The sequence below is a fragment of the Anguilla anguilla genome, chromosome 18, assembly GCF_013347855.1.
Source record: "Anguilla anguilla isolate fAngAng1 chromosome 18, fAngAng1.pri, whole genome shotgun sequence".
NCBI classification, from domain to species: domain Eukaryota; kingdom Metazoa; phylum Chordata; class Actinopteri; order Anguilliformes; family Anguillidae; genus Anguilla; species Anguilla anguilla.
Genome location: NC_049218.1, coordinates 482,645 through 510,173, shown reverse-complemented (window position 1 = coordinate 510,173; position 27,529 = coordinate 482,645). Strand labels below are relative to the sequence as shown.

Below are 27,529 nucleotides of genomic sequence, written 5' to 3'. Positions count from 1 at the left end.
TGGAAATTTGCAAAATACATAAGCCTATAGGCTTATGTCCAAATGAGGTCAAAAGTGGCACTTATTCCAAAATGCCTATTTTTTGGTACTGATGGATTGGGAATAATATTTATAATACACCTGTGGTGAAATAAATGAATTATTATGTGTTTTTAGACTTTTAAAATTTTTATGAAGTGTTTTTATGTAAAAATTCAAAATGCCTTTTTTTGGTATAAATGTATGCGAAATCATGTTTATATTGCAGCTGTGGTGAAATAAATGAATAATAAAGCTTTTTAAGAATTTTATGATCAATAAAGTGTTTCATTGAAATTTGCAAAATACATAAGCCTATAGGCTTATGTCCAAATGAGGTCAAAAGTGGTACTTATTCCAAAATGCCTATTTTTTGGTACTGATGGATTGGGAATAATATTTATAATACACCTGTGGTGAAATAAATGAATTATTATGTGTTTTAAGACTTTTATAATTTAATAAAGTATTTTTATGTAAAAATTCAAAATGCCTTTTTTTGGTATAAATGTATGCGAAATCATGTTTATAATGCAGCTGTGGTGAAATAAATGAATAATAAAGCTTTTTAAGAATTTAATGATCAATAAAGTGTTTCATTGAAATTTGCAAAATACATAAGCCTATATATAGGCTTATGTCCAAATGAGGTCAAAAGTGGCACTTATTCCAAAATGCCTATTTTTTGGTACTGATGGATTGGGAATAATATTTATAATACACCTGTGGTGAAATAAATGAATTATTATGTGTTTTAAGACTTTTATAATTTTTATAAAGTGTTTTTATGTAAAAATTCAAAATGCCTTTTTTTTGTATAAATGTATGCGAAATCATGTTTATAATGCAGCTGTGGTGAAATAAATGAATAATAAAGCTTTTTAAGAATTTTATGATCAATAATGTGTTTCATGGAAATTTGCAAAATACATAAGCCTATAGGCTTATGTCCAAATGAGGTCAAAAGTGGCACTTATTCCAAAATGCCTATTTTTTGGTACTGATGGATTGGGAATAATATTTATAATACACCTGTGGTGAAATAAATGAATTATTATGTGTTTTAAGACTTTTATAATTTTTATAAAGTGTTTTTATGTAAAAATTCAAAATGCCTTTTTTTGGTATAAATGTATGCGAAATCATGTTTATAATGCAGCTGTGGTGAAATAAATGAATAATAAAGCTTTTTAAAAAATTTTTGATCAATAAAGTGTTTCATGGAAATTTGCAAAATACATAAGCCTATAGGCTTATGTCCAAATGAGGTCAAAAGTGGCACTTATTCCAAAATGCCTATTTTTTGGTACTGATGGATTGGGAATAATATTTATAATACACCTGTGGTGAAATAAATGAATTATTATGTGTTTTAAGACTTTTATAATTTAATAAAGTATTTTTATGTAAAAATTCAAAATGCCTTTTTTTTGGTATAAATGTATGCGAAATCAGGTTTATAATGCAGCTGTGGTGAAATAAATGAATAATAAAGCTTTTTAAGAATTTTATGATCAATAAAGTGTTTCATGGAAATTTGCAAAATACATAAGCCTATAGGCTTATGTCCAAATGAGGTCAAAAGTGGCACTTATTCCAAAATGCCTATTTTTTGGTACTGATGGATTGGGAATAATATTTATAATACACCTGTGGTGAAATAAATTAATTATTATGTGTTTTAAGACTTTTATAATTTAATAAAGTATTTTTATGTAAAAATTCAAAATGCCTTTTTTTTGGTATAAATGTATGCGAAATCAGGTTTATAATGCAGCTGTGGTGAAATAAATGAATAATAAAGCTTTTTAAGAATTTAATGATCAATAAAGTGTTTCATTGAAATTTGCAAAATACATAAGCCTATATATAGGCTTATGTCCAAATGAGGTCAAAAGTGGCACTTATTCCAAAATGCCTATTTTTTGGTACTGATGGATTGGGAATAATATTTATAATACACCTGTGGTGAAATAAATGAATTATTATGTGTTTTTAGACTATTAAAATTTTTATGAAGTGTTTTTATGTAAAAATTCAAAATGCCTTTTTTTGTATAAATGTATGCGAAATCATGTTTATAATGCAGCTGTGGTGAAATAAATGAATAATAAAGCTTTTTAAGAATTTTATGATCAATAAAGTGTTTCATGGAAATTTTCAAAATACATAAGCCTATAGGCTTATGTCCAAATGAGGTCAAAAGTGGCACTTATTCCAAAATGCCTATTTTTTGGTACTGATGGATTGGGAATAATATTTATAATACACCTGTGGTGAAATAAATGAATTATTATGTGTTTTTAGACTTTTGTAATTTTTATAAAGTGTTTTTATGTAAAAATTCAAAATGCCTTTTTTTTGGTATAAATGTATGCGAAATCATGTTTATAATGCAGCTGTGGTGAAATAAATGAATAATAAAGCTTTTAAAGAATTTTATGATCAATAAAGTGTTTCATGGAAATTTGCAAAATACATAAGCCTATAGGCTTATGTCCAAATGAGGTCAAAAGTGGCACTTATTCCAAAATGCCTATTTTTTGGTACTGATGGATTGGGAATAATATTTATAATACACCTGTGGTGAAATAAATGAATTATTATGTGTTTTAAGACTTTTATAATTTTTATAAAGTGTTTTTATGTAAAAATTCAAAATGCCTTTTTTTGGTATAAATGTATGCGAAATCATGTTTATAATGCAGCTGTGGTGAAATAAATGAATAATAAAGCTTTTTAAAAATTTTTTGATCAATAAAGTGTTTTATGGAAATTTGCAAAATACATAAGCCTATAGGCTTATGTCCAAATGCGGTCAAAAGTGGCACTTATTCCAAAATGCCTATTTATTGGTACTGATGGATTGGGAATAATATTTATAATACACCTGTGGTGAAATAAATGAATTATTATGTGTTTTAAGACTTTTATAATTTAATAAAGTATTTTTATGTAAAAATTCAAAATGCCTTTTTTTCTGTATAAATGTATGCGAAATCATGTTTATAATGCAGCTGTGGTGAAATAAATGAATAATAAAGCTTTTTAAGAATTTTATGATCAATAAAGTACGTCGCTCTGGATAAGAGCGTCTGCCAAATGCCTGTAATGTAATGTAATGTAAAGTGTTTCATGGAAATTTTCAAAATACATAAGCCTATAGGCTTATGTCCAAATGAGGTCAAAAGTGGCACTTATTCCAAAATGCCTATTTTTTGGTACTGATGGATTGGGAATAATATTTATAATACACCTGTGGTGAAATAAATGAATTATTATGTGTTTTAAGACTTTTATAATTTAATAAAGTGTTTTTATGTAAAAATTCAAAATGCCTTTTTTTGTATAAATGTATGCGAAATCATGTTTATATTGCAGCTGTGGTGAAATAAATGAATAATAAAGCTTTTTAAGAATTTTATGATCAATAATGTGTTTCATGGAAATTTGCAAAATACATAAGCCTATAGGCTTATGTCCAAATGAGGTCAAAAGTGGCACTTATTCCAAAATGCCTATTTTTTGGTACTGATGGATTGGGAATAATATTTATAATACACCTGTGGTGAAATAAATGAATTATTATGTGTTTTTAGACTTTTAAAATTTTTATGAAGTGTTTTTATGTAAAAATTCAAAATGCCTTTTTTTGGTATAAATGTATGCGAAATCATGTTTATATTGCAGCTGTGGTGAAATAAATGAATAATAAAGCTTTTTAAGAATTTTATGATCAATAAAGTGTTTCATTGAAATTTGCAAAATACATAAGCCTATAGGCTTATGTCCAAATGAGGTCAAAAGTGGTACTTATTCCAAAATGCCTATTTTTTGGTACTGATGGATTGGGAATAATATTTATAATACACCTGTGGTGAAATAAATGAATTATTATGTGTTTTAAGACTTTTATAATTTAATAAAGTATTTTTATGTAAAAATTCAAAATGCCTTTTTTTTGGTATAAATGTATGTGAAATCATGTTTATAATGCAGCTGTGGTGAAATAAATGAATAATAAAGCTTTTTAAGAATTTAATGATCAATAAAGTGTTTCATTGAAATTTGCAAAATACATAAGCCTATATATAGGCTTATGTCCAAATGAGGTCAAAAGTGGCACTTATTCCAAAATGCCTATTTTTTGGTACTGATGGATTGGGAATAATATTTATAATACACCTGTGGTGAAATAAATGAATTATTATGTGTTTTTAGACTTTTAAAATTTTTATGAAGTGTTTTTATGTAAAAATTCAAAATGCCTTTTTTTGTATAAATGTATGCGAAATCATGTTTATAATGCAGCTGTGGTGAAATAAATGAATAATAAAGCTTTTTAAGAATTTTATGAATAAAGTGTTTCATGGAAATTTTCAAAATACATAAGCCTATAGGCTTATGTCCAAATGAGGTCAAAAGTGGCACTTATTCCAAAATGCCTATTTTTTGGTACTGATGGATTGGGAATAATATTTATAATACACCTGTGGTGAAATAAATGAATTATTATGTGTTTTAAGACTTTTATAATTTAATAAAGTGTTTTTATGTAAAAATTCAAAATGCCTTTTTTTGTATAAATGTATGCGAAATCATGTTTATAATGCAGCTGTGGTGAAATAAATGAATAATAAAGCTTTTTAAGAATTTTATGATCAATAAAGTGTTTCATGGAAATTTGCAAAATACATAAGCCTATAGGCTTATGTCCAAATGAGGTCAAAAGTGGCACTTATTCCAAAATGCCTATTTTTTGGTACTGATGGATTGGGAATAATATTTATAATACACCTGTGGTGAAATAAATGAATTATTATGTGTTTTAAGACTTTTATAATTTAATAAAGTATTTTTATGTAAAAATTCAAAATGCCTTTTTTTTGGTATAAATGTATGCGAAATCAGGTTTATAATGCAGCTGTGGTGAAATAAATGAATAATAAAGCTTTTTAAGAATTTTATGATCAATAAAGTGTTTCATGGAAATTTGCAAAATACATAAGCCTATAGGCTTATGTCCAAATGAGGTCAAAAGTGGCACTTATTCCAAAATGCCTATTTTTTGGTACTGATGGATTGGGAATAATATTTATAATACACCTGTGGTGAAATAAATGAATTATTATGTGTTTTAAGACTTTTATAATTTAATAAAGTATTTTTATGTAAAAATTCAAAATGCCTTTTTTTCTGTATAAATGTATGCGAAATCATGTTTATAATGCAGTTGTGGTGAAATAAATGAATAATAAAGCTTTTTAAGAATTTTATGATCAATAAAGTGTTTCATGGAAATTTGCAAAATACATAAGCCTATAGGCTTATGTCCAAATGAGGTCAAAAGTGGCACTTATTCCAAAATGCCTATTTTTTGGTACTGATGGATTGGGAATAATATTTATAATACACCTGTGGTGAAATAAATGAATTATTATGTGTTTTAAGACTTTTATAATTTAATAAAGTGTTTTTATGTAAAAATTCAAAATGCCTTTTTTTGTATAAATGTATGCGAAATCATGTTTATAATGCAGCTGTGGTGAAATAAATGAATAATAAAGCTTTTTAAGAATTTTATGATCAATAAAGTGTTTCATGGAAATTTGCAAAATACATAAGCCTATATATAGGCTTATGTCCAAATGAGGTCAAAAGTGGCACTTATTCCAAAATGCCTATTTTTTGGTACTGATGGATTGGGAATAATATTTATAATACACCTGTGGTGAAATAAATGAATTATTATGTGTTTTTAGACTTTTAAAATTTTTATGAAGTGTTTTTATGTAAAAATTCAAAATGCCTTTTTTTGGTATAAATGTATGCGAAATCATGTTTATATTGCAGCTGTGGTGAAATAAATGAATAATAAAGCTTTTTAAGAATTTTATGATCAATAAAGTGTTTCATTGAAATTTGCAAAATACATAAGCCTATAGGCTTATGTCCAAATGAGGTCAAAAGTGGTACTTATTCCAAAATGCCTATTTTTTGGTACTGATGGATTGGGAATAATATTTATAATACACCTGTGGTGAAATAAATGAATTATTATGTGTTTTAAGACTTTTATAATTTAATAAAGTATTTTTATGTAAAAATTCAAAATGCCTTTTTTTTGGTATAAATGTATGCGAAATCATGTTTATAATGCAGCTGTGGTGAAATAAATGAATAATAAAGCTTTTTAAGAATTTAATGATCAATAAAGTGTTTCATTGAAATTTGCAAAATACATAAGCCTATATATAGGCTTATGTCCAAATGAGGTCAAAAGTGGCACTTATTCCAAAATGCCTATTTTTTGGTACTGATGGATTGGGAATAATATTTATAATACACCTGTGGTGAAATAAATGAATTATTATGTGTTTTTAGACTTTTAAAATTTTTATGAAGTGTTTTTATGTAAAAATTCAAAATGCCTTTTTTTGTATAAATGTATGCGAAATCATGTTTATAATGCAGCTGTGGTGAAATAAATGAATAATAAAGCTTTTTAAGAATTTTATGAATAAAGTGTTTCATGGAAATTTTCAAAATACATAAGCCTATAGGCTTATGTCCAAATGAGGTCAAAAGTGGCACTTATTCCAAAATGCCTATTTTTTGGTACTGATGGATTGGGAATAATATTTATAATACACCTGTGGTGAAATAAATGAATTATTATGTGTTTTAAGACTTTTATAATTTAATAAAGTGTTTTTATGTAAAAATTCAAAATGCCTTTTTTTGTATAAATGTATGCGAAATCATGTTTATAATGCAGCTGTGGTGAAATAAATGAATAATAAAGCTTTTTAAGAATTTTATGATCAATAAAGTGTTTCATGGAAATTTGCAAAATACATAAGCCTATAGGCTTATGTCCAAATGAGGTCAAAAGTGGCACTTATTCCAAAATGCCTATTTTTTGGTACTGATGGATTGGGAATAATATTTATAATACACCTGTGGTGAAATAAATGAATTATTATGTGTTTTAAGACTTTTATAATTTAATAAAGTATTTTTATGTAAAAATTCAAAATGCCTTTTTTTTGGTATAAATGTATGCGAAATCAGGTTTATAATGCAGCTGTGGTGAAATAAATGAATAATAAAGCTTTTTAAGAATTTTATGATCAATAAAGTGTTTCATGGAAATTTGCAAAATACATAAGCCTATAGGCTTATGTCCAAATGAGGTCAAAAGTGGCACTTATTCCAAAATGCCTATTTTTTGGTACTGATGGATTGGGAATAATATTTATAATACACCTGTGGTGAAATAAATGAATTATTATGTGTTTTAAGACTTTTATAATTTAATAAAGTATTTTTATGTAAAAATTCAAAATGCCTTTTTTTCTGTATAAATGTATGCGAAATCATGTTTATAATGCAGTTGTGGTGAAATAAATGAATAATAAAGCTTTTTAAGAATTTTATGATCAATAAAGTGTTTCATGGAAATTTGCAAAATACATAAGCCTATAGGCTTATGTCCAAATGAGGTCAAAAGTGGCACTTATTCCAAAATGCCTATTTTTTGGTACTGATGGATTGGGAATAATATTTATAATACACCTGTGGTGAAATAAATGAATTATTATGTGTTTTAAGACTTTTATAATTTTTATAAAGTGTTTTTATGTAAAAATTCAAAATGCCTTTTTTTTGGTATAAATGTATGCGAAATCATGTTTATAATGCAGCTGTGGTGAAATAAATGAATAATAAAGCTTTTTAAGAATTTTATGATCAATAAAGTTTTTCATGGAAGTTTGCAAAATACATAAGCCTATAGGCCTATAGGCTTATGTCCAAATGAGGTCAAAAGTGGCACTTATTCCAAAATGCCTATTTTTTGGTACTGATGGATTGGGAATAATATTTATAATACACCTGTGGTGAAATAAATGAATTATTATGTGTTTTAAGACTTTTATAATTTAATAAAGTATTTTTATGTAAAAATTCAAAATGCCTTTTTTTGTATAAATGTATGCGAAATCATGTTTATAATGCAGCTGTGGTGAAATAAATGAATAATAAAGCTTTTTAAGAATTTTATGAATAAAGTGTTTCATGGAAATTTTCAAAATACATAAGCCTATAGGCTTATGTCCAAATGAGGTCAAAAGTGGCACTTATTCCAAAATGCCTATTTTTTGGTACTGATGGATTGGGAATAATATTTATAATACACCTGTGGTGAAATAAATGAATTATTATGTGTTTTAAGACTTTTATAATTTAACAAAGTGTTTTTATGTAAAAATTCAAAATGCCTTTTTTTGGTATAAATGTATGCGAAATCATGTTTATAATGCAGCTGTGGTGAAATAAATGAATAATAAAGCTTTTTAAGAATTTTATGATCAATAAAGTGTTTCATGGAAATTTGCAAAATACATAAGCCTATAGGCTTATGTCCAAATGAGGTCAAAAGTGGCACTTATTCCAAAATGCCTATTTTTTGGTACTGATGGATTGGGAATAATATTTATAATACACCTGTGGTGAAATAAATGAATTATTACGTGTTTTAAGACTTTTATAATTTAATAAAGTGTTTTTATGTAAAAATTCAAAATGCCTTTTTTTGTATAAATGTATGCAAAATCATGTTTATAATGCCGCTCTGCTGAAATCAATTAATAATACAGCTTGTGAAATTAATGAATTATGAAGTGTTTTAACAATTGTATGATCAATAATTTCTTTTCATGGCAAAACACAAAATTTTAAAGCTATGTTTCACTCAAATCCGATTTTTCTAATTAATTACTACTATTTTCATTTTTTTCTACCATGGTTTTATACTAGCCATGATTTCCTTACTGTCTGAATGAAACAATTAAATATTAAAAATTTTATCATTGCACCTTTATGATCATTATGTTTATACATTAGAATATGTATATACCTTTATTTATTTTGCAGATTTTCCCAAAATAGAGTTTTATCATAAACATCTCAAGACAGGTTATTGTCTAATTGGTTGTTGAAGAAAGATTTTTTTTCATCTGAATGAAAGAATGACCTATTTAGTGTCATGTATGTTTTTGGTTTTTCCAGGTAAACATATTTTCAAAATAAATGTGTTCAAACACAGTAAGCACGGCACCCCATCAAAAGGCAACACGACATATCTCTAATTTTTATATATATATATATATTTTTACCTTCTTACCTTTACTTGCCGATCCACCTTGGTTTAGCACTGCAGGAGGGTAAATGTGTGCTGTGATGCCTGTGCCATTTTATGATTCTGCTGCACTGGGAATGGTCCGCTCTCAATGCCATAATTTAGCCAGCCATGAGGTAGCAAATCCATACCCTCAGCACTGCTGCAGCTACAGCCGCCTTCCACAACAACAAGGCAAATCCATCTATTTAACAAATGCCTTCATCTCCAAATAACATTGTTTAATTTGATCTTCTGTCTCTGTCCTTGACATTTTGGATATTGTTTCCTCCAGTCATTTTGTACATAGCAGAGGCAGACAGTAATAGGGGAGACTGCAGGCCTCTTTATTGCGTGTTCTGCCCGTCCCACTCTTCCTCACCCCATGAAATGAGCCCTATTGTGTTACCGTGTGCCTTTCTGCTCTTAGGGGAAATGATAGGGAACATTTCTTTTTTAAGGCTTGGTGTCCACTTTTATATAATTGGTGCTTGAATTATTTATGACATTAATTGCTACATTATCGACTGCCTGTCAGCTCTCCCTTCAGTAAGTCCATCTTTCTTAGCAGGCAGTGCTAGCTCAGCCTAAAGTAGACTGACAGGCTAATTATAGCATCTTCTCCCTCAGTGACGAATGTTACTCGTCTGAGGCCACCCTGGAAAAGGGCTCTTTCTCCCCTGTAGCAGGGACATCTCCAGGCACCGGAGAGCTGGCCGAGGACGAGACGAGCGGAGTGTCCTTCCTGTCTCGCTCGGTAACCGCTGCCCCTGCTGCCCCCCCTGCTGCCACCGCTGCCCCTCCTGCTGCCCCTGCTGCCCACCGCTGCCCCTCCTGCTGCCCCTGCTGCCACCGCTGCCCCTCCTGCTGCCCCTGCTTCCCCTGCTGCCCCCACTGCCCACCGCTGCCCCTCCTGCTGCCCACCGCTGCCTTCCCGATCAGGGCTGATCAGGCTCTTGGATCTACGGCCTGTTTTGCATTGACCAGAAAGGAAAGAAACATCTAGCACGTGACGAATGTGAACATAAGGCAGGATTCTCACAGCCCTGTGAGCAGTGGGCACTCTTTGACCTGCCAGGAAAATTCGACAGGGAAGCGGACGGTTAATGCAGGGCATGGGGGTGCAGTGCGAGGGTGTGATAACCATGAATGACTATTTGGGAAGTCTGTTTACAATACAACCAAAAATCTATTAAGATGGCACTGGAAAACAGTGGGTTCTTCTTTCTGTCTCCTCCGAACATCAGTCCTAGTTACCCATAAAAATGAGCCCAAATGAAGCGTGTCATTTACAAACTCTGACACTGCTTTCCAGGGTTACAGACAGGCTTCTCAATCAGAACACCAGCACGTTTTCTCATAGGGTGAAGCGGGGTGCAGAAGTGTGTTATTGGGCAACCTCTACCTCCTCAGCGCCGGCTGCCTGCTGAGCTCCACACAGCAGCTTCGCATTTTCCCTCCTTTTTCCACAACCTGAATTAATTTTGGTGCCATTTAGATACACACCCAGATAACTACAGACAGACTAATTAAGTCACAGGGAACAGAAAAAAGTGCCACTTTGATGAAAATACCCCGACAGACTACGCAAACATTTGAAGCCTTATTTCTTTGTTTGTGGCAGCCTGTGTTCATCTTAAATTCTGGATCTCAACCACCCTTTTTTATAGGTGCGATTTGTAAGGACACTTCTGTGTCTCTGGGATTTAAAGCACTATGCTACTGCGATCAAACTCTCGCCTCAGTAAGTCTTTTTTAAAGAAAAATCTATACCACAAAGCTACAAGTGCAATGTGAATATCAAGGCAGGAGGAAAGACATATTGTATTTTATATATTACTACACTTCAGTTTTTTATAATAATTTGCCAAAACTTTGCAGAAGTACTTTATAAAGGTTAACTGAACATTAACATATCTCACAAAAGCATTCAATAGTGCTTGATATAACCTTTTAATTCAATAGAATGATGAAGTCATAGTTTACGTATATCACTATCACAAATCACCTATGATAGCATTTTAAAGGATTTGGAAACAGTACTCAGTTACAATTACACTGAGCAGGCAGAGTGACATTAAAACCTCCATTCATGATTTATCTCCCCACACCGTTCGGATAGAAATGAAGCTATTAAAACGCATTTATCTTTCTAAAATCAATACAGAATGATATATACATTTAATGTGAGATAACAGAGTGCCAGGAATATCACCTGATACTTTTATGTTAAAAGGCACTTAATGGAACAGCAGCAGCTGGTGCCTCTAGAAGCCAGTGATGCTGTGTGTTCGTATGTGCCCAACTGAGAGAGAGGGAGAAAGAATTAGGTGGAGAGAAAGAAAGAGAGAGAGAGAGAAATCTCTAGCAAGTGAAATGAATGGGGATGAAACAGTACTCTTCAGTAAGCTTCCTTACCTTTATCATCAGGAATGCAAAAAATATACAATAAAAAACAGAAAAAACAAACAAACATGGGGGCTGCTGGGTGGCTCATTCGGGTAAGGCACCACACAGGAATATGCATGACCCTTGTGATCCTGTACCGAATCCCGACCGCACCCTTTCCGACCTGTCGCTCCACAGGGCGATGCACATTCCATAGATGCTCAACACTTATGACCCTCTGGACTGTGGTTTTCAAAAGTGTGAAGCAACACCACAAAGACCTGTGTTCTCTGAAACAACTACCACAGCTCACAATTGAACTGTTACTGAAAATATCAAACATGGCATTTGTACAAGCAAAATACACAAAAAACATAGTTCTACATTCATTGGGTCTTAAAGTACCTCCAAATCATACAAAATGGTACATTTTAGCCAGACATTTCAAAGGCTGTTTAATTAAACTGAAAAATGTATCAAGTATTTGTTGCTGAAATGATAGATACTGCTGCATTACAGATTAATTATAATTTCACAGCAATGACTTTGGGGCAGAAAGCAGAGCTATCCCACAGTGCACTTCACCCAGGGCCTCTGGGAACGCATCGCTATGGGCTCGTCTGCTCGACAACGAGAGGTCAGGTGACTCTTGATTGCTGGAAGCCCTGGCTCCCTGGACAGCGGGTGTGTGTGGGCTGTGTGTAACACACAGACCAGGCAGATCAACACAGTCCAGCACAGAGAATACTGCCCGTATGGCCTTTCTTACAGACCCCTTTCTTCTTGCTGGCCTCATTCTACAAAACAACTAGCTTGTTAGCCCCTTCCACAGACAAAAAAAAACAAAAACAAACAAACAAAAAAAAACGTACACACGATTCGAAACGAAGCTGTACTGTATTGTTTTCTGTCATTACATCACATGGCTGTTTTGCAGTAACAGGGTATAGACACATGAAACCACTGTCTCTACACTGGCATTTACTCTGATAATGGGCTTTGAGATCGTCTCCATCCAGATGATCTAACAGTGCAGATATAAACACCAGGGGTCAAATCAGCTGCGCCGTTTCTGCCTGTCTGTATGTTTCTGACAGTCCGGAGCTGATGCACCAGCTCAGTGTATTTTAATTTCACAGATGACACAGAAGGTCTGAACTAAATTAGTTGATTTCTACGTTCTGCTTCAAAAACCATTACATTACAGAGATTCATAAGGTTGTGGTACAAGTATATAGAGCACATCTAATAAATGACCAGGACACAATGATCACAAATGACCTTTCAGTACTTCTGTAGGTAATCAAGGAAGATGGATTTTACTGTGATATACTAATTAGTGCAAAATATGTACAAAGGATGTAAGGACCGTTGCTTACTAACTACAGTTAAATCTTCAGTGTTGCTTTTTTAACCAACTAGCAACTTCAGTTTGCCATTAAAAGCAGCCAGCTCAAAATGTTTCCTTAACCCTGAACAACAGCAAACACACATGCATGCGCACACACACACACACACACACATGCATATACACACACATATGCACACAGGCATACGCACACACACTCACGCATGCACATACACACATTCACATTCACTCATGTAATGGTCCAAGGATAAAACATTGGTAGCAAAGAACATTTTATTAATTCATTTAAACAGTTAAATCATTACAATAATACATGAAAGACAGCTTACAGCCTAGAAACTGACGTGATTAATCAGTAATAACTGGAAAACCTGCAGTTTCACTAACTGTCTCTCTGCTTGAAGGCAGGGCCTCTGACTCTGAGTCCCAGAGCATCAGATACAGAATTAAGGACCGGATCACTCTATGCAACTATACATCTGTAAAAAAAACAACTCTGCGGGTAAATGACATGGTAATTAAAAAATACAACAATTAAAGAAATTAAACAAACACATTTTTACATAATCAAAGATAACAAAAATTACAGCAGTAATTGCATTAAACCAGTTTCTAACATTGCAAACATTTTTTATTTTTTAAGACTGGAAGAATGCGCAGATACAGTTAAGCCAAACATTGTTAAAATAAAGAACAGGAGTTAAAAACATTACTATTACAACTATTAGTTACTTTTCTGTTGAGAAACCAAATATCAGGACAGGTACAGCATTTAACGAGTGGACAAAATTCCAGTCACATTAACAATAATCTTTCACTCCTTATGAAGGCAGTTTGAACAGTTTTGTACTTCAATTAAAAAAATGATCAGAATATCAAAAGCAGGATCATTCAATTGTTCTTTTGCATTTGTTACATTTCTCATAAAGTGGCATCTCATTCTGTTTCTAAAAGTCATCATTGTCATTTTTATACACATAACTGATTTCCAAACCTGAGAAACAGACCTTTCATGGAATGTATTTCTTTGAAACGTGCAGCACTTCAGAGAGAAGCTTGGGGCTTACAGGAACGAGGCTGAATTCAGGAAGCAGGGCACAATCCCAGAGACAGCACCAGAACACTGCATTCAGCTGGGCGCCAGGGGCATGTGCGCAGGTGTGAGCAGGTGTGCGCAGATGTGCGCAGGCGTGCACGTGGTCAGGTGGTATCTGGTCGGGTGTCAGAGCTGGTCATTGCGAATGAATCTGTTTCCCTCCGAGTGTTTCCCATAGTACACATATCGGCATTTGGCAAAAACCCCTATAAACCAAACAGCAAGAGAGAAAGAAAGAGAGAACATTAGATAAAATAAAATATGTTTTAAAGGAAAATAGAAAACAAGACTAGTGTAATTTGTCAGGATCATATTAAACAACTGTATTTAAAGGTTCTGTATTATACAGAATAATTCGACACTTTTATTGTGCATTTTTTGATGGTTGATTAATGATTGCATTCATACACTTTGGTAAGAGTTTGCAGGCATTACTACACATTGGCATACATGCCAAGGTGGTCAGTTTCATAAACCACAAGGTTACAACTAGATTAGCCATCGGGAACTAATCCAGTGCAAATCTCATTTTTGAATGTAACCTGGAAACTCTTGGGATCCCCTACTGGAGCAGGTAATTCTTACAGAGCAGATGTATGTCAGCTGCATCATGGTTACTCTTCAATATTGAAACAGCAGTGCAAAATGGGTGCAAGCATCACATGTCAAAATCATTAGAATCCTTGAGATATCTGGGTTATAGTTATTGAGGTATAGGTACATTTTCCATTGATATTTGAATGTTTATATGTTGTTTTATTTATTTCAACCTCTAGACCAGGACACAGAATGAATATTCCATCAGAACCTTCATTCAGACTTCAAACACACATGCACACACACGTACACACGCGCACACACACACACACACACACGCACACGTACACACACACACGTATACACACGTACACACACACAGACACACACACGCACACACATGTACACACGTACACACACACACACACACAGAAACACACGCACACACATGTATACACACGCACACACATGTACACACACACACACACGCACACACATGTATACGCACACACACACACACACACACAGGAACGAACATAGCAGGGCAGAGCAATCAGCCCCTGAATGTGGTTCTCTCAGGGTGACAGGCATAGGATCTGGCAATGCTGGTAGACAGGAGAAACTGCAGCCTCCCTCCCCATGAGTTTTTAATAAGTTAACGCTTTAATATTAATGCTTATGGGATGCACTCATCTGAAATTATATATTTATTTCACTAAGAAACTGTTTATTTTATGTAACCTGATTTTTTTTCTGATTTGATATTGCGTAAACTGACGGGAAAAATGTGAAATTTATAAATTTGTCATCACTGTGCTAATACAGACAGAGGTAAAAACTTATTTCACCATTATTATTGGTGATTATTGTTTTCAGATATAATAAATAGAATATGTAGCTATATTTCCAGTTTAGCGCACACATGCACGCACGCCCGCATTCAGGCACGCAGAAATGATGATGTACGATGGTAAAATCTGTTAACTGCAGTAAATAAGGCTCAAGATTGAAAGGAGAGACTGAAATGAGCTCTATGGAAACAGAAGAGGTCCACTCAGGGTCGGCAGGCCAAACTGAATCACTGCACTATTGCACATACTGTAAATACACCCACTTGCCAAATGAAAAAAAAGCATTATGTCCATATGTTCTCAATAACAAATAAACAATCACATATTTTCCGAGAATATCTGTAATGACAGCACGGCAGAGAGTGCTGGAAGGCTGTTAATGCGATATGTGCTCATGTCCACGAGGTCACCAGCTTCCTGTGTGAATAAAATGAGATAGGTTTGTCCCAGGCTACCTCAATATTGGGTAACATGCACACACACACAGACACAAGTGCACACACACAGACACACACAGACACACAGACACACAGACACACACAGACACACAGACACACACACACACACACACACACACACACACACACACACACACACACACACACACACACACACACACACACACACACACACACACACACACACACACACACACACACACACACACACACACACACACTGACTGCCAGAGTATGGCTGTAGGCTCCTACTATCCCAGCGATCTCATTAGTACTCTACTCGGACTGCTCTGGCTGAGTGAGTCCATTTCATGAGGGTTTCACCAGGCAAAGCACACGGCTTACGCTGCTGCAGAATGATAAGCTACATTTGTTCTGTCCATTTGAATACACCGCCAGCAGCTGTGATAAATAAGAAATACAGGGACACTTAACCTTGAGGCCGGCGCAGAACACATGCTGGATACTGTAACACAGGAGCGGGTCCTCTGGCCCACACGCTGGATACTGTAACACACGAGCGGGTCCTCCGGCCCACACGCTGGATACTGTAACACAGGAGCGGGTCCTCCGGCCCACACGCTGGATACTGTAACACAGGAGCGGGTCCTCCGGCCCACACGCTGGATACTGTAACACACGAGCGGGTCCTCTGGCCCACACGCTGGATACTGTAACACAGCAGCGGGTCCTCTGGCCCACACGCTGGATACTGTAACACAGCAGCGGGTCCTCCGGCCCACACGCTGGATACTGTAACACAGGAGCGGGTCCTCCGGCCCACACGCTGGATACTGTAACACACGAGCGGGTCCTCCGGCCCACACGCTGGATACTGTAACACACGAGCGGGTCCTCTGGCCCTCACTGTAGAGACGGGAGCTGCGTACGTTTGGCCCGGGGCCAACGCTGCGTACTGTGATCTGCAGCACTCATAAATACATAATCACTTCCTTTGAAATAAACTACAGACAAATATTATTCTGAGAACCGTTTCAAATCTCTTCAGGTTTTCGTCTCGCTGTACTGGGAGTGAATAACAAACATATATGCGACAAATATAGATAGCACAAATACTGAACTGTGACTTTCAAATGAATCAGGGTCATCAAAATGTCAAAAAAACAAACATAAATATACTACATAAAAAAATGATATAAAGTCAATGCAAAGCAATAGTAGATTATGACTGAATAAAAGAGAGCAAAGACTGACACTGAGGGCCCTAATACTCCACTTGTTCCTCGATGGCGGGCAAGAGGACGGTCAGAAACGCACTGAAGAGTTGGAGAGCGGCACTCAACCAACGCTGAAGAGGCTGGCTGGGAGACATCGAGCGCCAAACGAGCCAAGGACAAGAGGCGCTAACTCTGTCCACGAGCCCTCGACAGGAGGCGCTAACTCTGTCCACGAGCCCTCGACAGGAGGCGCTAACTCTGTCCACGAGCCCTCGACAGGAGGCGCTAACTCTGTCCACGAGCCCTCGACAGGAGGCGCTAACGCTGTCCACGAGCCCTCGACAGGAGGCGCTAACGCTGTCCACGAGCCCTCGACAGGAGGCTCTAACTCTGTCCACGAGCCCTCGACAGGAGGCGCTAACTCTGTCCACGAGCCCTCGACAGGAGGCGCTAACTCTGTCCACGAGCCCTCGACAGGAGGAGCTAACTCTGTCCACGAGCCCTCGACAGGAGGAGCTAACTCTGTCCACGCGCCCTCGACAGGAGGAGCTAACTCTGTCCACGAGCCCTCGACAGGAGGCGCTAACTCTGTCCACGAGCCCTCGACAGGAGGCGCTAACTCTGTCCACGAGCCCTCGACAGGAGGCGCTAACTCTGTCCACGAGCCCTCGACAGGAGGCGCTAACTCTGTCCACGAGCCCTCGACAGGAGGCGCTAACTCTGTCCACGAGCCCTCGACAGGGGGCGCTAACTCTGTCCACGAGCCCTCGACAGGAGGAGCTAACTCTGTCCACGAGCCCTCGACAGGAGGAGCTAACTCTGTCCACGAGCCCTCGACAGGAGGCGCTACCGCTGTCCACGAGCCCTCGACAGGAGGAGCTAACTCTGTCCACGAGCCCTCGACAGGAGGAGCTAACTCTGTCCACGAGCCCTCGACAGGAGGCGCTAACTCTGTCCACGAGCCCTCGACAGGAGGCGCTAACTCTGTCCACGCGCCCTCGACAGGAGGCGCTAACTCTGTCCACGAGCCCTCGACAGGAGGCGCTAACTCTGTCCACGAGCCCTCGACAGGAGGCGCTAACGCTGTCCACGAGCCCTCGACAGGAGGCGCTAACGCTGTCCACGAGCCCTCGACAGGAGGAGCTAACGCTGTCCATGAGCCCTCGACAGGAGGCTCTAACTCTGTCCACGAGCCCTCGACAGGAGGCGCTAACGCTGTCCACGAGCCCTCGACAGGAGGCGCTAACGCTGTCCACGAGCCCTCGACAGGAGGCGCTAACGCTGTCCACGAGCCCTCGACAGGAGGCGCTAACTCTGTCCATGAGCCCTCGACAGGAGGCGCTAACTCTGTCCACGAGCCCTCGACAGGAGGCGCTAACGCTGTCCACGAGCCCTCGACAGGAGGCGCTAACTCTGTCCATTAGCCCTCGACAGGAGGCGCTAACTCTGTCCACGAGCCCTCGACAGGAGGCGCTAACTCTGTCCACGAGCCCTCGACAGGAGGCGCTAACTCTGTCCACGAGCCCTCGACAGGAGGCGCTAACGCTGTCCACGAGCCCTCGACAGGAGGTACTAACTCTGTCCACGAGCCCTCGACAGGAGGCGCTAACTCTGTCCACGAGCCCTCGACAGGAGGCGCTAACGCTGTCCACGAGCCCTCGACAGGAGGCGCTAACTCTGTCCACGAGCCCTCGACAGGAGGCGCTAACTCTGTCCACGAGCCCTCGACAGGAAAACAAACACAGAGCCGCTGTGGTTTAAAGAGACACGCAGTACATTAATGACTGAGAACAGCCGACTGCTGGAGCAGAGCCACACTGATGGGGCACTAAGTGCCACTCCGCATGTGCAGAAACATAATCCAAACAGACACTGTCTGAGAGAGAGAGAGAGAGAGTGACAGAGAGAGAGGGAGAGAGAGAGAGACAGAGAGACACAGAGAGAGAGAGTGACAGAGAGAGAGGGAGAGAGAGAGAGACAGAGAGACACAGAGAGAGAGAGTGACAGAGAGAGAGGGAGAGAGAGAGAGACAGAGAGACAGAGAGAGAGTGACAGAGAGAGAGAGATGGGCAAGGAATCATAGACAGTGACAGGAAACAGAGAAGAGGAGAGGGATACTGGAGCCATATTACTGCCACACATATTCTAACACTGCTGTCAATTCTAACCCAGCCAGACACCATCTCCTACGGCTTCAAAACCCAACCTGATGCCATCTTAGTCCATGTGGCAAGCCCCGCCTCCGCGGTGTCACTCCAGGCCCCGCCTCCTTACTGAGCCTGTGACTGGCAGGCAGGAGTGGGACACAGCCGCCAGGGACAGGCTCAGTCAGCCTAAATTTGGGCTTCTGCAGGAGAAGCACGCTCATATACCCGGGTATATAAGCTGCTGTTCACCTCCTGTAAAAATCTCCAGCCCGGAGACGGTGACGCTGCCCGCATTACGAAACACGGAGCTGAGGCGCGGGACGCCGAGGCAGGAGGAAATCAATCCCAGCTGCTGCGCCCGTTTGCTCGCAACCCCCCCTCGCTGACCCGCTCACCCGACTGCACGCCCCAACCCCCCCCCCCCCCCCCCCGTCTGCCCGCCCGCCCGACTGCCCCCCCCCCCCCCCCGGGGACGCTTGCGAAGGCCAGAGCGGCGCGTGAGGACCACGGCGGTCTGAAGCGGGTTCTCCTGAGGAGCGGCCGGGCCCTTCAAACATCACCTCCCAAGATTCACGGCTGCGATTCAATTTGTGCGTCTGTCACAGCTGGACCCGCGCGCTAAACCTGCTGCGCAAAGGACTGGCTTCCCAACGCCAGCCTCCCTCTGTTTGGGCCGTCCCACGTGAGCAAATCTGCTGGATTCTAGGAGAACTTCAGCATAGCACGATTGATCGGATCCTCCTCATTTTCATTCAAAAATAGCGACCAAATTGATTAGCATCTTCAAGATACACTCAGAAAAATATAGATTCGTTTCACCAATCTATATTTTCCTCAGTGTATCTGTGTGGTTGTACTGCTCCACTGCATACTGAGGTTGCGGCACTACGCTTGATGTATGAAGGCTGTGTTGCAAGTAGACTGGACAGGTTGGGTGATTTACAGCAGTGATATGAGCCATGGCTGCTTTCTTTAAGGGCCACTTTGTTTACACAGACATTATTAGTCATGTGTAATATTACACTGGGACAGCTTGAGGTCTCTGGAACCCTGTCCAAGAATCACAGTAGTGATTCCCTGGTCCACTCCAAGAATCAAACCGTATTCCCTAATGCAAACTGTGAATCATCCCAAACTGTCAAGTTTAATTTACCACTGGTCTTCTCTAAACATTTTTTGTAGTGTTTATCTTTGGTCTGATTCATAAGATTAGAGGTTAATGACTAACAGTCCCATTGGGAACAACTTCAAAAGGCACAGGCTTTTCACAAAAAATACACAGGCCTTTCTTAAGAAAACAGGCTCCTGAAAACGTTTAAGAACTTGAGCTAGCACGTGGGGTACAGGCCAGTAGCCTGCATACCTAAGCTTACAGAACACCAGCATTGCATTAGCATTCACTCCTGCAATCATTTTGATTAAATGGTGAAATACTATTCGAACTTCAGACCAACAATGCATGTTGTTCAAAGCAAGGTTCTTCATCAGAGAATCAAGCTTGTTTCAGAGCTAATTTTCCATTTTGGTCCCATAATTATTATCTGAACCACAGTCCTTTACAGTGATGGCCTTGTTTATATATTGTTTACCCAGAGCTAAATAATTAATTTCAGACTGGAAATTATATGGTGCCTGGCAACCCTAATAGTGACCTACAGTAAAGATACTCAATGATTTTGCCCTTTTCTATTATGACAGTTTACAGATTTTTGTGTTGAACGCCAAACTGCTATTGCTCTAATAACAATGGTAGCATAGTATAATGGTTAGGAAACAGGCCTTGTACAGTAAAACTACAGTAAAATCATGTTAAATGCTGTACTTTCCAACACAAACACTGTCTCTGTTCCAGCAAACAGCACCTTGTCTGGGCTTGTATGATGGTATGATACACAAATCACAAAAGCGCACCACTAATATTTCTACACAAAAGCAACAAAGGCAGGAACAGCAACAGTAAAATTTCTAAACAAGCTACAAAACACGAAGAAATGGAGAAATGATTATATACATTAAGAACAAAAGCACAGAGTAAAAGGACAGGGGTGAATCATTCTCCATACCCAGTCCTGATTGGTTGGTTTCTGCTTTATGACAGCGTTGGGTGACAGGAGACCCCATATTTCAGCTGAAACACAGAAAGCCACGCCAGAGTAATCTCTCTCTGCGCACTCTGCAGCTCTCTTTATCTGTCAGAACGAGCGCTTCTGTGCGGAGGCTGGCGGGACAGGGTTAAGGCCCAGTTAGAAAATTGAAAAATGTCTTTCAGCCAAAGCCAGCGAGGCCTTCTGTTTAACCAGAGCCTCCCGGAACAAAACAAATGAATCACGGGCCGGCTGAAGGGGCTTTAATGATTACACTCTGCATACAATCAGCTTCCCCTTTTCAAGGGCCATCAATATGTCAGGGGAAGACACATCCACAGGATGCAGCTCTCAGCTCCAAGGTTATCTATTCTCTGCAAGGCCCCAGCCCCGCAGGGCCCGCTATTTTACACCGACTGCGTCCAACGTTTTCATCAACTCTGTAATCAATCAGGGTAATAATGTTGTGCGAACAATCAATTAACGGCGCAATTAAACTTTGCTTATCATCTGGCGGGCTGACGGGGTACCTGAGGGGGAGACAGACTCTCCGCACGCAGGCATCCATAACGCAGCGGCAGCGTGAATCACCAGCGCAGACACGCCGGCCGGCGCCCGCGCCATTGTTCCGGAACAATATCTCAGCCTGTTTGTGCGCCCGTCACCGCCGGCACCACGCGGCACGCTCCACTGCCTCACACGGGCGCGTGCGGCTCTGCTCGGCTCTGCACGCGTGCGGCTCTGCTCGGCTCTGCACGCGTGCGGCTCGGCTCGGCTCTGCTCGGCTCTGCACGCGTGCGGCTCTGCTCGGCTCTGCTCAGCTCGGCTCGGCTCTGCACGCGTGCCGCTGTGCTCCGTTTCAGTTTTAGTGTAGGTGTCAGTCAGTTTCAGGGTATGTTTTTTTTATTGGCCCAGACAGTTTTTTGTGCACTGAAGGATAGTTTAGATACAAACTTTTCTGACGACCTGCTGGCCAATCAAAAACTTACCCTAAAACGCTATTAACATAGAAAATGCCAGAAAGTGAACAATAACTTCACACGCAGTGGGTTCGACTGAATTGCTGCAGTGCTATTAGAACAGCAGCATAAAGTGTGTCAATGCACAAACACAAAGGGCCTGACTTACTAAACACACACAAAACCTTTTAGCACACACACAACCAATAACAGGACCAATGACTGCCCATGGTATTTGTTTTGCACCAATCACTGGTTGTGTTGTTTGCTTTGCGTCATGCTGAAAGGTTTTGCACGTGCTGAAGGTCTTAGTAAATCAGGCCAAGTGTACTCAGTCCTATTTTCTGTACACTTCTAATTCACCATAAACTGCAGGACACATTGAAAGAGCAGTTTACCACTGACCCAGCTGGAACACTGAGTTTATTTACTTGCCTAACTTAACTACAGAAGCATAATAATTCAACAAACCTACTATGTCTTATTCCCCGAGTCCAGATGAGGTAGTTTGTTTCAAAATCACAAATCGGATTTTCATTGACAAATTTCACTCTAGCGTGTCAGTGGATTAAACATTTGACAGAACTATATATTGATAGAGACAATAAACAGTGTGTTATCGCTGTTCTAATATAAAGTATGAGATGTTCCATGGTCCAATAAAAATAATGTAGAGATGTTGATGATTGTCTGTCATGAGCTTTATGACCACAGGATGCAGCACAGAGCATTTAATCCTTACTGCCATGGCAACCAGGGCTGATTCTAATGCCATACTGAAAGTTACACTCTCCATTCAGAAAGAAATACCAGTACTGAGCTGGAGATGGGGACTATAAATACACCTCAGAGCTGCTAATAAACATTTAAAGACCTGATATGCGTTTACTTATTTAGACTCAGATAAATGTCGCATGCAGTAAATATTCACCTGGTGCTCAATCTAAAGAATCCTGGGTCATATCACAGTGCTGGACTGTCCGATTCCAGATCAATGAGGCAGGGATATTGTTTTTTTTCGATATTTGTAGGCCAAAGTTTTTCATAAACTGTCCTTTTTAAAATTGTTTTGCCACCATCACATCATCTGTCAGGGGTCTGAGAAGCATCACGCAAAGCCAGTTTAATAGAGAACTGCAGACGCACTGCAGTAAAATATCCACCGCCCTATGCTTTAGCACCAGATCTTTTATGTTAAATACTTAAACAGCAGTCACAAGCCAAACTTGATAGTAACTATTTGATCTGCATCTTAAGATCTGCGGTTTTTCATTTGCATGAAAAAACACACTTCTGGAGTTGGAATGGAACCAGATTTTTTATTGCGTGCTGAAATACCACCCCAGCTATATAACAATACAGTCAGATAGGCATGGATTCACAAATGCTCATGCACGCATGCGCACACATGCACACACACACACGCACGCGCACACGCATACACATATATATACTTTGAAAACATACTGAAAATGAACTATAAACTATTTCAAGATGATTATCATGCTTCATGCATCATAATTCATTAGTAAAAAAAACTAATTTGTTTTGCCTGCCTTGCCTTATCTGAGGTAAACCAAAGTTATTCTTAACCCAGCAGTCTTCAGCGCCCTTCTCTGTGTGAAATACAGTAAATTTGACATTTCTGGTTTATATGGACTATTATATGGACTATACTATTCTGAGCACTCTGGGCTATACTAATATACTCGTTATCCTTCAATAACCTCCAGTAAAAGTTTAATGATTTCAATCGCCTTTATAAAATGGGCACAGTGAGCAGAAATAAGTGACATTATGAAACGTGTTGGGCCTGTGCACACAGCTGCTAAACCAGAGCAGTGGCTGCATATTTTCAGCTTCTGTGTATTTATGACAAAGCGGTGCCAATAACCCATACGGGGAAACGGGGAAGACTAGATCATCTGTAATTCATTAGCCATTCACACTCCACAGCAGCAGTGCATGTGCTGTCAATACAGGCCGTTCTAAAATCAAATCCTAAACGTGCAGAAGCCTGCGAATGATAGAAAGCTCATTTAAAAACACTAATTACCTGAGGCGTGAGATCACAATCGTTTACTTTATTTTCCCGTGTTTGGGTGGGGTTGGGCCGTACCTGGTTGGCTCGAGGAGTCTCGCAGTCTCGTGGAAGCTGACTGTTCTGGCAGGTTCCACCGACAGGCTCGTCAGCAGTCAGACATCAGCCTGAACCCCCAGCCGAAAACATTTCTAATTTTGACTCGTTTGTGAATCTAACGAGGACAACCCAAAGGGTCTTTATCGTGAACGTGAAATGCACAAAAACAAAAATGTTCTGTTACAAACAATAAAGAGACCGGTCCCTTCTGCATCGTAGCTAAAGGGATGTAGCCTCTGTCGGTTTTGTGACAGGCGAACATCTAGATCCAAGAATCATGTGACACGTTTCAAAATGTTTCAGTGGTTTTCTCCTGTCTGCTTTGCTTTACTCCTTGCTAAACTCACAGCAAACAAGAAAATCATTACTAAACTGACATTCTCGAATAAATAAACCTCAAATAATCACACATTGTGTTTTTAAACAGGTGCATTACACAGTAACAAATGGTACAGAACAGAGGTTAACCTGTACTTTAATCAATGCAACCTCTAGAGACAAAGAAGAATCAACTATAGGGTAGTAGAGTTTTAGAAAGACATCTGCCATTGATATCGGTGGAGTCTAAGTGAAGAACTACCCATTCAAATAACCCTAACACCAATTCTAACCCATTCAAATAACCCTACCCCTAACCCCAACAGGTGGATGATGCCACACTGCACTCTGCCACACTGCCACACTGCCACTCTGCCACTGCCACTGCCACTCTGCCACACTGCACTCTGCCACTCTGCACACTGCCACTCTGCACACTGCCACACTACCACTGCCACTCTGCCACACTGCCACTCCGCCACTCTGACACACTGCCACTCTGACACACTGCCACTCTGACACTCTGACACTGCCGCTCTGCCACACTGCCACACTGCCACTCCGCCACACTGCCACACTGCCACTCTGCCACTCTGCCACTGCCACACTGCCACACTGCCACCAACATAAATACCCGAGGCCTCCTACGGCTGCCAGGAGAGAGCATGTCATCCCGTGGAGTACAAGCTACGTGGGTGAAAGGGAAATTGAATTCTGGCTGACATATATTTTGACCAAAGTGAGAGATCATTGAGGGAACCTAATTTAAAGATGAGGGATTTAATTTAAGTGACATTTATTCTATTTAGGGGAACTCAGCACAAGACGTACAGTTGCTGTGGTAAACCAGATAAGGGCCAGTCATTTGGGTCGGAGCACTGAGAGGCCTAATCCGATTGGTGCACTTCCACACAGCGTACCACGGGGGATTTAAAGGGCTGTCGACAGCTGTTACTTCATAAATTCATTTTGAAATCCTTTCTTTTTACCGTGATCATTTTAATTTAATTGACTGTTAACTTCAATCAAGGTTTTAGTCGGTTTTACATGGTTTCAACAACTGAAAAAAAGACAAACAAAACCAAAATTTACAGTATTACATAAATTAACAAGACACAAATACTTGTACTGGCATTTTAAAAAATTCTAATCAATTTGAGGGAAATGATCCTGATTGAAATCCTGAAGGGTGTAACAGAGCCCTTCTGGTGTGTCTGTGAAGCACTAACAGGGCCCTCGTGGGAACTATAAAGGTGTGTTGAGCACCCCTAATTTAAGATCGAAGTCAGATATAAATTAAGTTCTGTAAAGCTATAACAGACCCAAGATGTTCTCTGGCTGTGCTGTACAGACACAGGTCCATGACGCTTTAATGAATAGCTGTAGAAAAAAATCTATCTATCTATCTATCTCTAGGGGAAAAAACCCGTAAAATGTGCCGTTGTCACACTGAAAATTTACGATGTCATTGCTTTTGACAAAGGTATCATAAACAGAAATGATTGGAGTGTGACTAATTTCAAATTTAACATTTAAGACAGGCTTCAATAACACAGACAATGACATTAATCATCTGAAACAATGACTTAACTCTAATTACAATGACTCTGGAGACATAAATGACTTAACGACACAATTAATCCACATATGTATCAAAAGTGACAATTTTCTACAAGAAAAAAATAAACATGGACATAATTAAACCAAATGCTATGAATGTGTGCATCTGTCACCTACACAATGATCAGCACCCTTCCCCACTGTGAGCTTGGCTCTTAAATCTTAAAGACAGAGACTCGGACTAAGTGGCCTCCTATTTGGCTCCTTCTCTTATGGATCTGAGCCGAAGGACGTAAACCTCTGATGTACAAACGCACGATAGATTCCCCAGTCACGCTGGCAACCCTGCACATATTAATCTCGTCATACGGAGTCACACACTCCAGACAGCCCCAAACCTTATTAACACCAAATCTTCCAGAATAACAGATTTCTCTACAGAATTTCACAGTATCCACGTGGCCTCTAAAATGCCCAATATTTCACAATCATAAATTCATTACAGCAATGTAATTAGTACACTGCAGATTACAGTATTGACCTGGAGTTCGATTCTCTTGACAGCTAAGTCTTAACTTGACCCTTGCACTGGGGTCTGCTCTGGCTTCAGATTGTATAGATTTATGCTTCATAATTACAGCTGTGTGAAGAGGAATAGAGTAACAGCCTCTGAAGCACACAATGAGCTTACTGACGTTTCATGATGTTTATAATGAACTGCAGCACCTTGATACCAGGCAAATCAATACAGTCAATAGAGACACAGATACAGAGCACACACAGACCTAATTATGAGGTACGATTAGTACATATTCTTATGGACTGGTATTAGAATTAAAACTAAGTTGGTTTCATGAAATAAGGATGGACTGACCGCATAGTTCACTCAGGTTACAGGGATATATGAGAACAGGTAAGAGCCAAAGCCAGTATCCATGCATGAGCCAGAGCCTTCATCTTGAGATCCTCAAAACTGGACTAAGACTAAGATTTAAACCAAATATGTCCCTATCTACGGAATGAATGTACACCGGTCAGGAAGTGGGAAAACACATTTACAAGAATTTGAGTTAGTGCAGCTCCAGTCATGGCTGGTGTGTGTGTGTGCGTGAGCATGTATGCATGTGCACGTGTGTGCGTGTGTGTGAAATTAGGAAGTATTTAAACACACTGACTATAATAATAATTTTTTTTTTTTGGGGTGGGGTGGGGGTGGTTGGTTCAAACCCAACCCCCACAGAGCTA

The 27,529-nt window shown here is 39.0% G+C and overlaps 1 protein-coding gene across 4 annotated transcripts in view; it reads right to left on the bottom strand.

The window, feature by feature from the left end:
• Positions 1 to 13,211: 13,211 nt before the first annotated feature.
• lrmda (leucine rich melanocyte differentiation associated) overlaps positions 13,212 to 27,529 on the bottom strand; it is a 212,202-nt gene continuing 197,884 nt past the window's right edge. For all 4 annotated transcript variants that reach the window (XM_035399919.1, XM_035399917.1, XM_035399915.1 and 1 more), the window contains one exon: positions 13,212 to 14,258. In XM_035399919.1, the coding sequence (XP_035255810.1) occupies positions 14,157 to 14,258 (102 nt within the window). In that variant the 3' untranslated portion in view covers positions 13,212 to 14,156. The remainder of the gene's footprint in view (positions 14,259 to 27,529) is intronic.